Here is a 15,853-nt window from a genome sequence, read left to right on the forward strand (position 1 = left end):
TGCAGGGTGTGTGCAGGGTGTGCAGGGTGTGCAGAGGTGTGGTGTGACATGTGATGTGCCATGCAGGGGTGCAGAGATGTGGTGTGACACACAGTGTACCATGCAGGGTGTGCAGGGTGTGCAGGGTGTGGTGTGACACACAGTGTACCATGCAGGGTGTGCAGGGTGTGCAGGGGTGTGGTGTGACATGTGATGTGCCATGCAGGGTGTGCAGGGTGTGCAGGGTGTGTGCAGGGTGTGTGCAGGGTGTGCAGGGTGTGCAGAGGTGTGGTATGACATGTGATGTGCCATGCAGGGTGTGCAGGGTGTGCAGGGTGTGGTGTGACACACAGTGTGCCATGCAGGGTGTGCAGGGTGTGTGCAGTATGTGCAGAGGTGTGCAGGGTGTGCAGGATGTCGGTCCAGGCTGTCACACTCGTGTGACATGCAGTGTGATGTGCAATGGCAGCCAGGCCCCAGCTGTGCAGGGTGACCTTTTGCACACACTGGACCCACACTCTGTCACAGAGAAAGCTTTCCACTCTACTCCTGTGAAAGCCACTCTGACAAATAAATAAATTCAAATTAGTTCCCAGAGCCTTGTACTTGACGGAACCAAAGTCATTAACCATCAACCCACCAGCACCCACCAGCTACCACCCTGCTTGATGAAGGTTTGCTCTGAGCTGTTTCTTGCTGGTTACATCCAACATCAGTTTTGACAACTCTGAGAATATGAGGGAATAATTTTACTCTTTCCAGCACTTTGTCCACCACAGTCAAGCACAAGCTTTGCAAACCACCAAGCTTGATGTCTGCAACTCAACAGGACCAACATGACCTGACCCTGGGCCAAAACTCATTAGCAATGTTTCACTACTTCCTTGAGCCACCGAAAGACAATCATGGAGTGAATCATCACACACTCTGGCTGCAGGCTGGAGATGGGCAGAGAAAAGGTCAGAGCAGCACTATCACGGAAAAATATACATTTACTTTCCCCTACAAATTATCATAATCTACTGGCATGCCAGCAGAAACAATGGCAGGTTAGCATCATTCCCTTATATTCAAAATTGCCAATATAAGGTATCGTGTAATATTGTAATTATATCCAGGGTTTTTGTTGTTGTTATTTTCTTTAACCGTGTCATGCACCCAGTAGACTTGCATTCCATTGGGTAATTCCTTAATTAGGCAGATTTTTGAAACAAGTATTATGTACACAACAGACCGGAACGTCTCCTTTGGAGTCTTCCCAGTCTATCAGGTGATTGCATCATTAAGCCACACATGCTACGTAGTAAAAATCCTTATGAAAATTCATGAAAGAAACACACTGAGCTTGCTGCATGCTAATAAACAAGAAACATACAAATTTAGTATTTTGACTTTTAATCCCCCTAAACTCCAAACGATTACAAATGAAATAATTTCTTCACTGAATTTTTTTTTTTTTTTCAGTATCTAAAAATCTTTCTCTTCCCAAAGGAGTTGTGGAGGTCTCACCTAAGCATCTTCCCACAAATTACACTTAACTAAATGTGCTCATGACATTTTGACACCACCAAAACACAGTGAAATAACCAAGAAAAAAAGTGATCTCACTCAGCTCTTAGGGCTTTCTTTTTTCTTTTTTCTCCCTTTCCTTTTTTTTTTTTTTTTTTTTTCTTTTTAATACATGACACATTTTAAATTACCAGTTAATGAATGAAATTTTATTTTTCGATTGTACACTCTGGGAAACCAAAACCTTTCCCAGGAAAAGAAATTTAACTTGGCTGGTCCACAGTTTGTGCACTGTGAAGTGATCTCTTTCTACAGAAATAAGACATTTCTACAATGCATTTTAAAGAGATGCAAATACCATCTACAATTGACTGTGTGAAAATGCTAAAGGAAGAGACAAAATGTACAATATCATATATTTAAAATAAATGAATGCAATCTTTTAATACTCACAAGCAGAAGAGAAAACTCTAAAATATTAATTCAAAAAGTCTTCTCTAAGAAACGGACAAAACACCCTCAAGTTCATAGAGAAAATGAATGCATGCAAGATAGTGAGGATAACAACAATACAATCCCTGAATGCCTCAAAATCTTCATGGTTTAAAAGGCATCCCAATTTTCTCCAAAGGTGGTGGCATCTCTCTAGCCGTCCATGGCTAATTTTACAGGGAATGCAAAACGTTATTTAAAAACGATGGCGCATTAAACTCCAACTATTCCTGATGTGCCTCTCAAACTACAAACCTATCTCCCCTTCTATTTTAATTTTAAAGTAAGTTAGCAAACACTTCGTTCCTAATCCCTGGGGACTATCTGTATGGTGACACAAACGCACAAATTTATGACAGTAACATAAATGCTCCTCTGAAGTAATGTGCAACATTAAGTGAAATCGTTTCCTGGAAAGATATTATAGGTATCTATATTTTATTTGCCATCTTAAACATATCTGGGTCTTTATGACCTTATTTTTAAAATGTATTTCCTTTTTACATTTCCTGGTGCAAATGGACTGCATAAATAAGCAATGTGCTATGAGGCTTCAGACTAGCCGATAAACCCTTTCAATTTTCATGCCAGCTTCTTCTTTTGTAATTCAAATCTGGCTGAAAACTGGCAGCTCTGAAAACTGAAACAAGCACTGCCACAAATACCTTGTAATGCTATCGACCTTGTCTGCCCATGCAGTGAGAAAGGGGGATGCATATGTGTCTGCAGTCATCCAGATAACACAACTCATTTTTTTGGGGGGATAACAGAAGCTGGACCCGGACCGCGCACCCAAAGCAGTCATTACCAGGCAGGCTGGAGAATAAGTCTCTTCAAAATACACAGCGCATTTAAAAACCATATACAGGGCTCAGCCACTGCTTTCATTACCAATTTTAATTTAGCTCCTTCAGTTTGCTAGCCAGATAAACTCTTTAGTGCTGTTTTTTAATCTATTTGCCACATTTTATGTTTAAGATTATAGTAATATGGGACAGGAGAAGGAATCACTTTTGGAGGAAATAAAGAAATAGATCCGCTTATCGGCGCCCATCAGAAAGTTCATTAATCAGCCGGGCTTTGTGCCCCCTAAATTGAAAGGTTAAATAATCCTCTCAGGAATATTTCTCGGCACCGCCGCCAATTGTCCGGAGAGAAGCTGCCATTCACCGTGCTCCAGATCGGTGACAGGGTATTTTACCACCGTTTGGGCCCCAAACAATGACGGACAAATGGCCTGGCTCACAAAGAAACCTTTTAGTACACGGATGGAGAAAGGACCACAAGCTTTGAAGTGGGGTGGGGGAGGTGGGGAGAGACTGTGTGGAGAAGGAGGAGGAGGAGGAGAAGAAGGAGAAGGAGGTGGAGGAGGAAGAGGAGGAGAAGGGGGAGGAGGAGACTCTTGCACTGGAACATGTATATTTTATTTGAATGTTTATTAGGGGATTGGTCAAATGTTTATATATATCTCTATATATCTATATATCTGCCAGGGCACGGCACCGGCTGCCCCTGTGCTAAGCGTATGCATAGTTACACATACATTTATACATTAATCTGAAAACAAACATTTGCAAAGCCTGTAAAATCAGAAGATGAACAGAACTAAAGCACAGTTATATTTATTAGCCAATACACGGGGGAGCCTGACAAACCCCAAGGTTTTAATTTTTACTGTCATTCTGGATGATTTACAGCTTCCTTTCTCTGACTTTAATCTTTATGTCATCTATTGATCATTCCTCACCATTGCACCCAAAAGAAGGAAGTGCCACATCTGAGTAACTTTCTTGGAGGAGCATTCTTAATAGGAATTTCTTGATAAATAGACACTAAATAAGTATTTTTTTGGAAGTGATTTATAATCACAGCTAAAATGGAAGTAAACATGGCAAACATTATTTGTTCTGCTGAAGAATACGAGAGGCCAAGTGGGCAATGCATCAGTTTGCTAGAAGTGAGTTTTGGGGTACATTTCAAATAGATAATAATTGAACCTTTTCCCTTTAAACTCCCCCGCAGCTGGGCTTCAGCATGCAGCATCCTTCAGTAAAGTACAATTCTACAGAAGCACTTTCCTTACATTTCCAACATACCAAGTGCATGTGAAAATGTTTATCCATTTTCTCATAATTTTTTCATGTGCTCTCCATTAAAGAGCATTATAGATATTCAGGAATAGCGGTTATTTGCACCAAGACTCATGACGAGTGACATTCATCCTGAATATGTCCTTGTGGAAATCTGTGACAGCTTGTATACAACACTGACAAACAAAAGCTTCTCCGTGTCCTTTATGCACATCTGTTTTTAAAAATTGTTTTCAATTCCATAAAATTTTTACTTTAATATGACTTGGGATTTCCTGAATAGTATACAGTGTCTGAAAATGGATCAGAGCATATCAGGTTCCTGCTCTCTCACACCATACAAATACGCTATTGACCACAGTTTCCTCCAGACCAACTTTTGAGTATCTCAATGCTATCATTTTTCATCTCTTTCCTTCCTAATGCCACCATCAGAAAATCAGAATGAATTTAAGCAGCTCTCATCAGGCAACAAAACAACTCAGACAGAAACTGGGTATCTCATTCAAATTCAGGGCAATTAATTTTAAAGGATGAGTTATTTCAGGGTTATCACACAGTGCACAGAAACTCTGCAGTGTCTGTACTCCTGCTCATCACCCCATTTTTTAAGTGCCGAAAGAAGTTACAACAATTCTTTAGAAACAGAATTAACTGCATAGTGAAGAAACAAAACAAAAATACTTTCAGTTGGCTACCAGGTGAGCAGACTATAGGTGGAGAAACTGCAAGTTTGAGGGGAGAAAAAATTAAAAAAAGAAGAAAAAAAGACAAATCACTTTTAGACACAACCATAAGAAACTCCAAACCAGGCAGTGGAAGCCTTGCGAATTCCTCACCTGCTTTTGGGTAAAAACAATGCCTATTCCTCAGCACCTGACCACCCCACAGTGGGCAGGATTGCCACGCCATGCTGAGCAGCACTGCACTGTGCAGACACCAAGGGTCAGGGAAAGGGGCCTTGTCAGGACAGACATAGACTGGAGAGCCCATTTCTTCATGGGCAGCTTCCTCTGCCCATTGCAGAGTCGCTCTCACGGCTCTTGGGATATGTCAAATGGTAATTTAACCCAAATTCAACATTCAAAAATGAGTCAAAACCCAAGGCCCAACTTCACTCCCCTGTAGCCAAAAATTGCGTGGGATGTGTCCTTCTGCAGCCCTCGGTGTGTGGCACAGCATTTGTGCACACACAACACACCTCACACGCCCTTCTGAGGCTTCTCTGGGAGCACCTGCTCAGGGCTCCATGTTCTTCCCCACTCTGTGCAGGCCCTTGGCTCCTTTAATTCCCTTTATACCTGATTCTTCAACACTTGAAATCAGAATCAGGATAATTCTGTCACGGGGATAGAAACTTTTCTATACACATGACAGGACCTAACAAGATGTATTAATATCATTGACATGATAGACCCTCTTGGAATTAAATCAGTGAATATTTTTAGGAAACCCTAATCCGTAGATTATTAACATGATCGAGCATAACTTGAGGAAGTTACTGTCTTAGCAGCACGAGCTCTGGGCTGCTGCGACACACAAATCACCAGCAAGATGAACCACGCAGTGCAAACAGATTTACTGACTTATACTTTTTCCACTTGGCAATACAAAAATGCACCAAAATCCATTTCATGGCATTTATGCATATTATGTGCAAGTGTGATTTCTTTTCACATTTTAAAATGACTGTTAAATTTGCAGATGATTTTTGGTTTCTTACAGAATTTTGAGATTGGTTCAAAAGTGTAACAAAACTTTAAAAAGATGCCTTCATATCAAGTTTGGATAAATTCTGGAGAAATTCTCAAAATGTAGGAACTTTAATATGAATATTCATACATAGCACTAACTGAAGAAAGAGGGCACAGAATTTTTTTTTTCCTCAAATGTTTCAAAAATGCATTTGAAACCTCATTTCAGCTTGAAAATTTTATCTTCCTTATTTAGATGGTTAATACTTGAAATAATGATAATAATTGCTTGTGTAAGTTTGCCCTTTCAAACTAAATGAAAGAGAGGTAAAATCTTTAAACTGAATTTGTACGCATTGAACAAAAACATCATCTTAATCCTTTCCCTTATGAGAACTGCAGTTGAGTATATGAAGGGGAAATATTTCAGCAGCAAACCTTGCCTGATTATTCTCTTTGATTAATTAACCCCTCACCCGAACAGCTTTGGTGTATCACAAAAATAACCCAAACCTCGCTGGTTTTGGGTGTGCTGAACTGGAGGAACACATCACCAAATGTCATGTACTGCACAAAGAACGTCTGAGGCACGCAGGGGATAGCTAAGCAGAGATTTCAAATAATAAAATATATTAATTTCCATCCCCTGCTCTTCTCCCTTTCCCTTTCCCAGTCAGATGTGAAACACACAGTGTCTGAAAGACACTGCTTTTGCAGCCAACATGCTTCTTGACACCACTTCAACATGTGTGCTGAAGCCGGGGTTCTCCGAGTGACGCCGCTTTCCAAGACAAACACCACAACAATGACATTTGGAGCCCCAAAATCACAGAAGAGTTCAGTCAGATGAGCCTCCTATTCTACTCTCTCTCCATTTTGCAGACTGTTTCCAGAAATATACAAAACTGCAATTTTTGGTCAATATGTAATCTCTCTTTCACCCTCAATTTAAAAGCACCTTTTATTTTGTTTTCTGGGGAGCAGGTGCAGAAGAGCACGATACAGACAAAGGTTAGAGGAAGCAGGACATTTCCTACTGTGGTTACTACATGATGAAGGCAAGTGGCAGGTGATACCCATGCTGGAAGGTTCTGCTTCCCACCCAAATTGTCCACTCAGGTCCTCGCAGAAAATTTATACAGGGTTATTAATACTATGTATTTTCCCCATCATAATTTAAATACACCTTTCAAATAAAAATCTGGAGAGAACTTTCAGCTAGCATGTTTTGGTACTGAAAGCTATAGCATTTGCTTTGAACTCATAAACCTAACAGTTATTTCAGGACCTGAAACTGTCTTTGTTTTCTAAAAAGAAAAAAAAAAGCTATCAGAAAGAGTATCTTTTATGAAATGTGATTCCTTTCCAATCGGAAAAGACTTGGGGTTTAGGTTTCTGATAGCCTCAGAAAATCTCTGAAACTTGAAAGTGAGTGGAAACACAACAAATTACAATTAGTAGGGGAAAATAAACAATAAAATCCCTTTGCCAAGGATTTTACGGACCCCCTCTGACCTGCTGGCTTTCTCTGGGGCTGGCAGCATGTCAGGAGCATCCCTGACACTGAGAACCACTTGCAAGAGGGGTAAAGGTTTCGACAACATAGTTTTAAACCAAAATATCTGCCTGTTGCTAGCCAAGCTCTGCCCCAGCTTCCTCCCCAGCTATTGGGGCAAGCAACCTCTCAAAGGGCAGAAAATCTTCACGAACCCAAGCACCTCCCAAGCAGGTATGTGGACACTGTCACACTCCAGGTGTTCATGTGCCCTAAAACTCACAGGAGCCAGAGTCATCTTCACCCTAAATCCATATCCCTGGGAATTATCAGTTGCCTTCCCTGTAAAATATCCTGCTGAATGGATACTGAAGCAATGGCACATGAGGGCCCACTCTGGGATTCCAAAATACGAGCAATACATGGCTCATTTCATAAACAGACTGTTGTGGTTTGTTTTTTTTTTTCCTAGAGACGCTAGAAATTGCCTTGACACACCTGGAGAGAAACTGGCCAGGTGCTGAGGCATTCCAGAGGAGCACGCTGATCCCATGGTCTGTGGCTTTGTGTCACAGCCAGTGGAGCCAGCCCTGCGGCCATGTCACAGCCACAGCTGCATGGAAACCAGGGATTAACCTCCTCCTCAAAACACCCCTAAACCCATCCCTTCCCTCACTGCTCAACACCTAAAAAAACCTCTGGAAACCAAATACCCTCTCTCTCTCTCTCTCTCCCTCTTGCTTAAATATTTTTTGCCAGGGGTGTATTATTTTTAATTTTCCCATTCTGGAAGTCATACTGTAACACAGAAACTGACTTTCAGGAATATAGCTTACATTCTCACTTAAAAAAAAAAAAGTAGCAGGCCATGAGGAATTTTAATATTGCACACAAAGAAATCTGGGCGCAATATTTAAACACAAAAGACACATATCCCTTAGTGTCCTCCATACACAGAGCCAAATCTGCCAGCTCTTCGTTCACCTGCCTTTATGTAAGTGGACTAAAATTAAGATTAACAAACTGTCAAAAAGTGTGTTAAATTATAGGTTCTGCTAATTAAAAATCCTGGTGGTTGTAAAGCTCTGTTGGTGGCCATCTTGCTGTGGGAGAGTTCACAGAGACGAGGCTGGTGAAGGCAGGGCACGGAGACGAGTCAACGCAGCTGGAGGGGCACCAGGGCAGGAACGGGTTATTAAAAATAAGACATCCCTACAGAAAGAAAACACTCTGTCCCAGTGGGATTTATGTTTTAACACACACATCAATAGCAAGAAACACCTCAGGAAAATAAAAAACTTGCTCGGCCCATTTTAGGGACAGAATTTCTTTACTCAGTTACATTTAGGGAAGAAGATTCTAACAGTTGCACTGTTCATTCCTGTCTGACTGTGGTAGCCTCATCCTGATGCTGGGCCGAACTGGCCACATCCGTTCCTGTGTTGCACCAGCCACTCTGCCAAGGCAGATGTGGTGAGATCTGCAGCCAGACCTTCTCCATCTGACACCAAAACACCACAGCCCTGTGCATCCCCTTGGCTGCCGCACCAGCACTGCCATGCACTGCGGGGAGCCCGGGACACACTTCGGAGCCTCACGGCATTGGTGCAAGCACACACCCAGAGCAAAACAGGGTGTCTATGCACTGATGATAAAGAAATTTCCTCTTTATTCTCCAGCGATGTCATGTGCTGTGTGGAAACACTACCACGAGCAGCAGTTTCAGCAGGCTGCTGAGGCCACAAAGGCCCCGCAGAGCACAGGCCGGGAGCGAGGCCGCAGCCGCTGGTCAGTGCGGGCAGACCAGGCCTTGGCGCTCCCCAGATGGCCAGCGAGAGCCTTGGGCTCAGAGCCCCGGGCTGCCCACAACAGCAGCAGAGGGGACAAGGGCTGGCCACTGTGGAATGTGGCACTGTGGCACTGCAGATGACCCCCAGCCCTGCCCCTCCAAGCCTGAGGACCGCAGCTGCCACAGGCCACACAGCCAGGTGGATGGGCAGCAGGTCACACGTGAGGGGAAATACTGTATTTTTTTAAAGAATAAACTACAAACTTGAAACAAACAAAAGAAAATAATTGGGTGTCTTCTCACAACTTTTTCCACCGATTTTTTTAGTGTTACTTAGGGTTTATCTTTTTTGTTTGTTAGAAGGCTATAACCTGGCTTCCAATTAAAATGCATAATAAATATCACTACATTTATATCTGAAATCTGAAGTGACAAGAAAAAGAGATGAGAAAGCCAAGTGCTCTGAGGATGAAAAAACACTGCTCTGTGCACCCCTATACCCTTAGGGTGGAGAGGGGATGTGACGGCATGTCTTGTGGAACACGGGCTGTGTTTCTCTGTGTTTGTGGAGCATTTAGGAAGTCAGGGTTGTAAGCTAAGCTTCCTCATAACCCAGAACAAAGAGTTCAACAAGGCCTCCCAGTGCCTTGCCCAAAAAAATCACACGTATCATCACTGACACTCCAGTAAGCTATGACCAAAACTGCTTATCCTAAGTCTGTCAAAGAAATATTTGTCCTGTTATTTGATTGACAATAACCACTTTGATAAACCTTAGTGGGTGTGGAACAAATTTACTGCAAATAGTAAATTTACATGAATAACACTTGAAATATATTTTGACAAATATAATTGCCCTTCTCTGTTACAGGAGAAACAGAGAGAGCATGTAACTGTAAAATTATCTGTAAAACTTTTAAAGCACTGTCTTAAAGACGTTATTAAAAAGTATTTTAAACCACAGTGGGAGTTGGATTTTTCTGCAGACTTTCATTGTTTTTTTTTTTTTACAGAATAATTTTAGTTAAAAGAGTTGAAAGAATAAGCTTAAAGAAAGTACTTTCAGCCACTTATAAAGCTTTGATTATCACACAGCCCCTAGATTTAGACTTCATTGAATGCCTTATGATAATCTTTTTTTCCATCAAAAGGCAAATTTAAATATTCCACTTATAATCCTTTTTGCCATTTCTTCATAAGATCCCTTGCACTGGCAGTCTGTTTTGGTTGGAATAAGATGTTTCTACCCATACAACAAATTATTTGCAATGTGCTCAAATTTGTCTCCACGGCCAACGTCAACAATCGCCAGCACCATTCCCCAGAGCAGGATGGGTTTGTTATTGAGTCATTGTTGGAGTGGCCCCGCACGCAGTGCAGGGGCTCGGAGGAGTCAATAGATGGCAGTCCATCTCCTAGGAAAGTGACGGAAAATTATTGAAATAACCAAAACCTCATAAAGGAGAGAGGCGCAAGGCCGTGTGATTCTTCACCAGCATTAACAGAAATTCACTAAGAATACTTTATAGAAGACAAAACATTAGGACAAACTTTGTGACAGCCCTCCCTGAACAGTGCCGAAATCTGGTGTATTATCACAAAACGGAACCACTGAGTTTATCTGCATGTACATGGACATGTGGGATGCTCACCACCAAGTTACCAAAACCAGTTTAAGTCTTCTGGTTGTATCCCTGGCTGAAGCGCAGGAAAAGCTCTTCTGTGGCCCCCAACAGCTGGGCAGCCTCTGTGGGCCACGACAGTCACAACAGCACTTTTGTTTTAAACAGGTGGTTTTTTTCTTAATGCTGCTATCCTGTTTGTGCTGAAATATTTATCCTACAGCAGGAAAATTGTAAGATAATTTCTATGGTGAAATACTACTGTGCTGATGAGAGCAAAAAAACATGGCTTTTTGTTGCAATCCTACAGTTATATATAAATATATAAAAATATATATATATTTAAACAGTACATATGATTATAACTTAGAAGTTTTGTTTCTTGAAAGAACATTATTTACTTCTGCTCTGTTTTGGCTACAAAATAGAATATTGAAAGTGAATAATAAAAGATAAATTTTAAACAATTCAGATAATGCAGTTTCTTTTAATTTACTCATTGCAAATATCAACCATGTCTTTTACCACATAAATTTTAAAATTCCAGGCTTAACCCAACTGCTAATGTAACTTTGAGCCAAAGGTACTCTTCCCACACAAAAAATGAAGGTGTGCAAAACACTTCTCACACGTCAAAAATGTGTATGTTATTTGCAGAGAATCTGTAATTCACTGCAAAGTAAAAGTCTGTTTATCAGAAAGCAGGGCCTGATGCAATACCAATCAATCTGTGAGTGTTCATATTTGACCAGGCTTCAAAATGTCCCTAAAACGCACTATAATTTCCAAATGGGTACTTTTTATAATATGCCCATATTTGTAGCCACTACATTTTCTAAAACAAGAACTTGCTCTGACACCTTTCCTTTGCTCTACTTTACATTAAATGTAAATCTTGAATGCCTTCTACAAAATCCACAGGAATAATTTCCTACCGACAGATACCTCAAATTTTGCCCTAGTACAGCACTTGGTCAAGTTTATGCTATGCCCTGCTTTTTTTTTTTTACAGACATAAATTTTTGTAAGTGTTGATGGTAACTCACTTTTTGAGGAATTTTCAGTAGCAGGTGAAACTAAAATTAAATTACATCTTTTATCTCAGTGAAAAATAGAACCCAGGATGTTACTGCACCAAATATTTCTATCTGATTATTAAGTAGCAAGAGTTATAAACATTTCAAAAATTGTTTTTACATGCACCCTTAGGGATTATAAGGAAAGACAGCATCTACCTTTTTCCTTAATCTGATTTAAAAACAAAACAAAACAAAACAAAACAAAACAAAACAGAACAAAACAATCAGAAATACTCAGGAAATGCACTGGTTTTTTTTTTTGCTCATAATGTTTTTCTTTAAAAAAAACAAAACTAACCAAACCAACAAAAAGTCTTTACCAAATCTGTTTAAAAGTAAATTCTCAGGAAGGGTGGAGGATTGCCAGGGCAGATCTTTGTGTTAGAATCATTATGCACAAAACACAAATGAGAGATTTTAAGTGCAGATTTCTTCTATTCATTGAATTTTGAAGAAAAAAGCAGGAAAAAGAGCATTCCACTGCCATGAAGAGGTGGCGGCACAAATTAAAAAGCACATCCCGTCTACTGCTTCAGAGAAAAAGCAGAAGATCTAAAAAGAAAAGTAGTGGAGAAACTTTTCTACTTTGTTTATAGCAGAGAACCGGGTTAATTATCTGTAACAGCGAAATACATGTGAGGCCAATCTGGGGAACAACAACAGCAAAAGTTCAGATGAACAACAAACCCCTGATTTTTAAAGGTGTTTTTATATTTGACAATTTTAGAAATTAATACATTTAAGTGTATGTGACACCAAATGCATGAAATTGTTTTTACTGGTTAAATACTGTACCAGGTTTCAGTACTGACCAAATTTTTCTGCACTTTGTTTTATTTTTATATCTATTTCTCATATGAGGAAAAATCTTAAGTAATAAATTAGCACATTTTAACAAGTTTTATTTTCTTGTTTCAGGGATTAACAATCAACTAAGACAGGCCGAACAAGCAGTCGCAGCTATATCCTGACTAGTTATAAATTATCTGCAAAAGTTTTTGAGGTGTTTTTCCTCAAATTCATGTCTCTGTTCTAACTGAGATTTATTTCAGTCATCTCAGAAAAAAGCTTTGTCACACAGAGTGACTAATTACCTACATCTGGGATATCTGAGATGGGATTACTGCTTCTACTATGCATCCCAACTTAAAATTTAACGCTCTAACTATGTGTAAATGTGGTCACTGAGAGAAGTAAAGCACTAATTTAATTATACAGAATTAAAATGAAATCAGAAGTTTTAAAGATGCTTAAAAAATAGTGGCAGTGTTTCATTGCATTCTTCAGTTCAAAAACTCTTCAGATGTTTATTATCTTCTCAGAGAAGATGCTTATCTATATTTTATGGTCAGCAGTTCACAGAGGAGTAAATAGGTTGGGTGTAGAAGAAAATAAAAAAGGTGTTTCTACTTACTGTTAGGTGATACTGCCTCCATATTTCTGGGCAAGCCTGGAAAATAAAAATATTGATCAGCTAGGAGCATGAAACAAGGTGCTTTACAGCCTGTTGGTTTTGGCATAACACAGTATCCACTGGTGTCGGTCACAGGAAAATAAGAAGCTTAACTGAAAGGGTCTGCATTTCAGCTTCAAAAACCCGGCTAGACAGTTTAATTGAATTTTACACTGGTTTAACACACTCCCTGCCATTGTCAGAAAGCCAGTAACAGTTTTCTCTCTGCCCTTTTTCTCCGAGGGGCAGAAGTTTGGGAGAGCAGCGTGCTCGTGACTGTAGGAAGCACTAATGCTGCAAAACAAACAGGGGCGGATTTAAATTCTACATTTTCTGACATTTTAAATTTACATAACACTCTGGAAATTAAATCACAAGGTACCTTCCTTTCATGTAGGGACAGAAATATTTTATCTTTTTTGTATGTATCTCTTTCCTAATCAAAATATAATTGTTACATGTAATAATCCTTAGCAGCCTCATGTCAGATGAGTTGTAAACAAGAACCATAACAGATTGCTTTAATGTTGCTATTTTTACAATTAGTTGCTTGCTTTTTTTTTTTTTTTTGCTTTTAAATTTTTTTTAATTGCCAGACTTTCACATCAAGTCCTAAGTGCACCCCTTTAGAAAAAAAAAAATCAGAGCAGGTTTTTGAGTCACAGCAGTGACAAAATTGACCTGAGGGACACATGAGAGACGGTAAAGAGGAAAACGTGGATCTTTAAAACAAAATCAGAACATGCTGGTGGTCACTAAGGCTCTCTCAGGGACTCTTAATGCTTTTACAAAATGTACAATATTTCTGATGGCCCCTGAATCACAGACAGACGTGGAAATTATAGCACTTTTTGTCATTTTGCTGCTCAGCTACTGCAGTGGAGGGCTTTCACTTCTCTTTAGCACATTTACCCTGTTATTAGAACAGCACCGTACTCATTTGAGCATTTAGCAACTTGGTTTGCCAGTGTTCATTTTAAGTACTTTAAAAAGAAATATAGTATTCCACGGCTTCTCCATAATATGCTGCAGCTGCAATTTCAAAGCCTCATGACTACTTGCAAATGAGTACCATTAACATTTCTTTAGATTTCGAACAAAATTTTTCACTCATGCCCAAATTCTTGCCTTCTTTTATTTTGATGGAGTGTGTTAATTAAAAAAACCCACACCACAACCAGTATCTCTCAAAATAAAATCCAAGTTTTTGCCAGTCACCCTGTGGCACATACAGTGTGTTTTTCCCAGATGTGATGGAAATGATATTATTTATTATTCATTCCACCAGTAACATAATTGTCTGCAGAAAAATCTACAGTCTGTTCTGTGTAATGGTTCAACATTTCTTCCCTTCCTCAAATACTGTGTGTAAATATTTGAGTTTTATATTAATATTTCTATAAAGGAAATGTGTGAAGGACATCACATTCCTCACCGAGGGTCTGACAGTTTGAACACACTCAAGCTGTCTTTGAACACAAACAAAAGGATTTTCCTCCTTCCCTAACTTAGCCAGGGTTCAGAGAGGCAATCTATAAAACACTCTGTAGCCTGTAAAAATACTGTACCAGAGCTCTCAGCATCTCCCTCGGACCTGAGGAGGTTTCAGCTGTGCAGGACAGCTGTGCTGGTCCGGCTCAGGGGTAGCAGGCAGTTATTATACATTAGTTCTGGATACTTTTCGATTACCACAGTGTGCCCAGGCTAATATGGTTGAACAATTGCAATCAGCGAGTTGTCCTATACTGGCAAAATGCCACTCTGTGGTATGACCTTTACTCACACGACTTCCTATTTAAAGATCATCATCATCATCAAAATTGCTTTATTTTTGAGTAATTGTTTGGTTGGGTATTTTTTCTGCTCTGGACATAAAGAAATCATTTTGAGCAAAAATCCGTAGCTCTGAGTGCGAACCACAGTTGGCAGAGCTCTTCTCAAAATCCTGGGAGAGGCACAGCCCCAGCCCCTTCGTGGTGCTGTCCAGAGGTGGGTGTTATCCTCAGGGATGTTTTAAGGGCAAGGGAAAACCAAAACAAGGTAAGGATGAAGGTGGTGAGGGAAGGCTAAGCATATTCCTCCATTCAGGTGGTGACTTGGGGTAATACTGCTAACCATTAGGAGGTGGGGTACAACAGCTGAGGAGGGGTCACTGTTAAACAACAGCTTTTGAGAGATGATGCTTTTAACCAGGAACCTCATTACTTTGCATCAGCTCAGGGTTGTTGTCTGCCCCTTTATATCGTGGAATGACAAATAGTATGATTAACAATTACTACCAAACACCGGCTCCTCAAATGAAGCAGAGAGGTTTGCTATGGAAGAGAGCATAGCCAGACACAGCCACTGCCAACCCCACGATTTTGCTTATTTATTTAAAAGAATTTAACCATGAATGGTCCTCGTTTAAAGAAAAGCCCTCATGGTACCCAGCTACTATAGCAGCGTGATGAACTACATTAAAATAAAATTGCATTTATTTCCTGCCCCAGTGGTCTGACCTTACTTGCATTTAGATGTAGCAGCACAGAAGGTGCCACTGCGGAGGGTGGTGGCAGTGCCGCCGAGCGGGCAGGGAGCGCGCGGCTGCGGGAGTGTCCCCGCACCCGGCGCACCTCGGGCCGTGTCACCACTGCGGGAGTGTCCCCGCA

The 15,853-nt window shown here is 40.4% G+C and overlaps 1 protein-coding gene across 2 annotated transcripts in view; it reads right to left on the reverse strand.

Moving 5' to 3' along the window:
- Nucleotides 1-15,853, reverse strand: part of ZCCHC7 (zinc finger CCHC-type containing 7) — an 86,864-nt gene that overhangs the window by 8,082 nt on the left and 62,929 nt on the right. For both annotated transcript variants that reach the window (XM_015615321.1, XM_033520561.1), the window contains exon 7: nucleotides 13,164-13,199. In XM_015615321.1, the coding sequence (XP_015470807.1) occupies nucleotides 13,164-13,199 (36 nt within the window). The remainder of the gene's footprint in view (nucleotides 1-13,163; nucleotides 13,200-15,853) is intronic.

This window comes from Parus major, chromosome Z (assembly GCF_001522545.3).
Source record: "Parus major isolate Abel chromosome Z, Parus_major1.1, whole genome shotgun sequence".
Lineage (NCBI taxonomy): Eukaryota > Metazoa > Chordata > Aves > Passeriformes > Paridae > Parus > Parus major.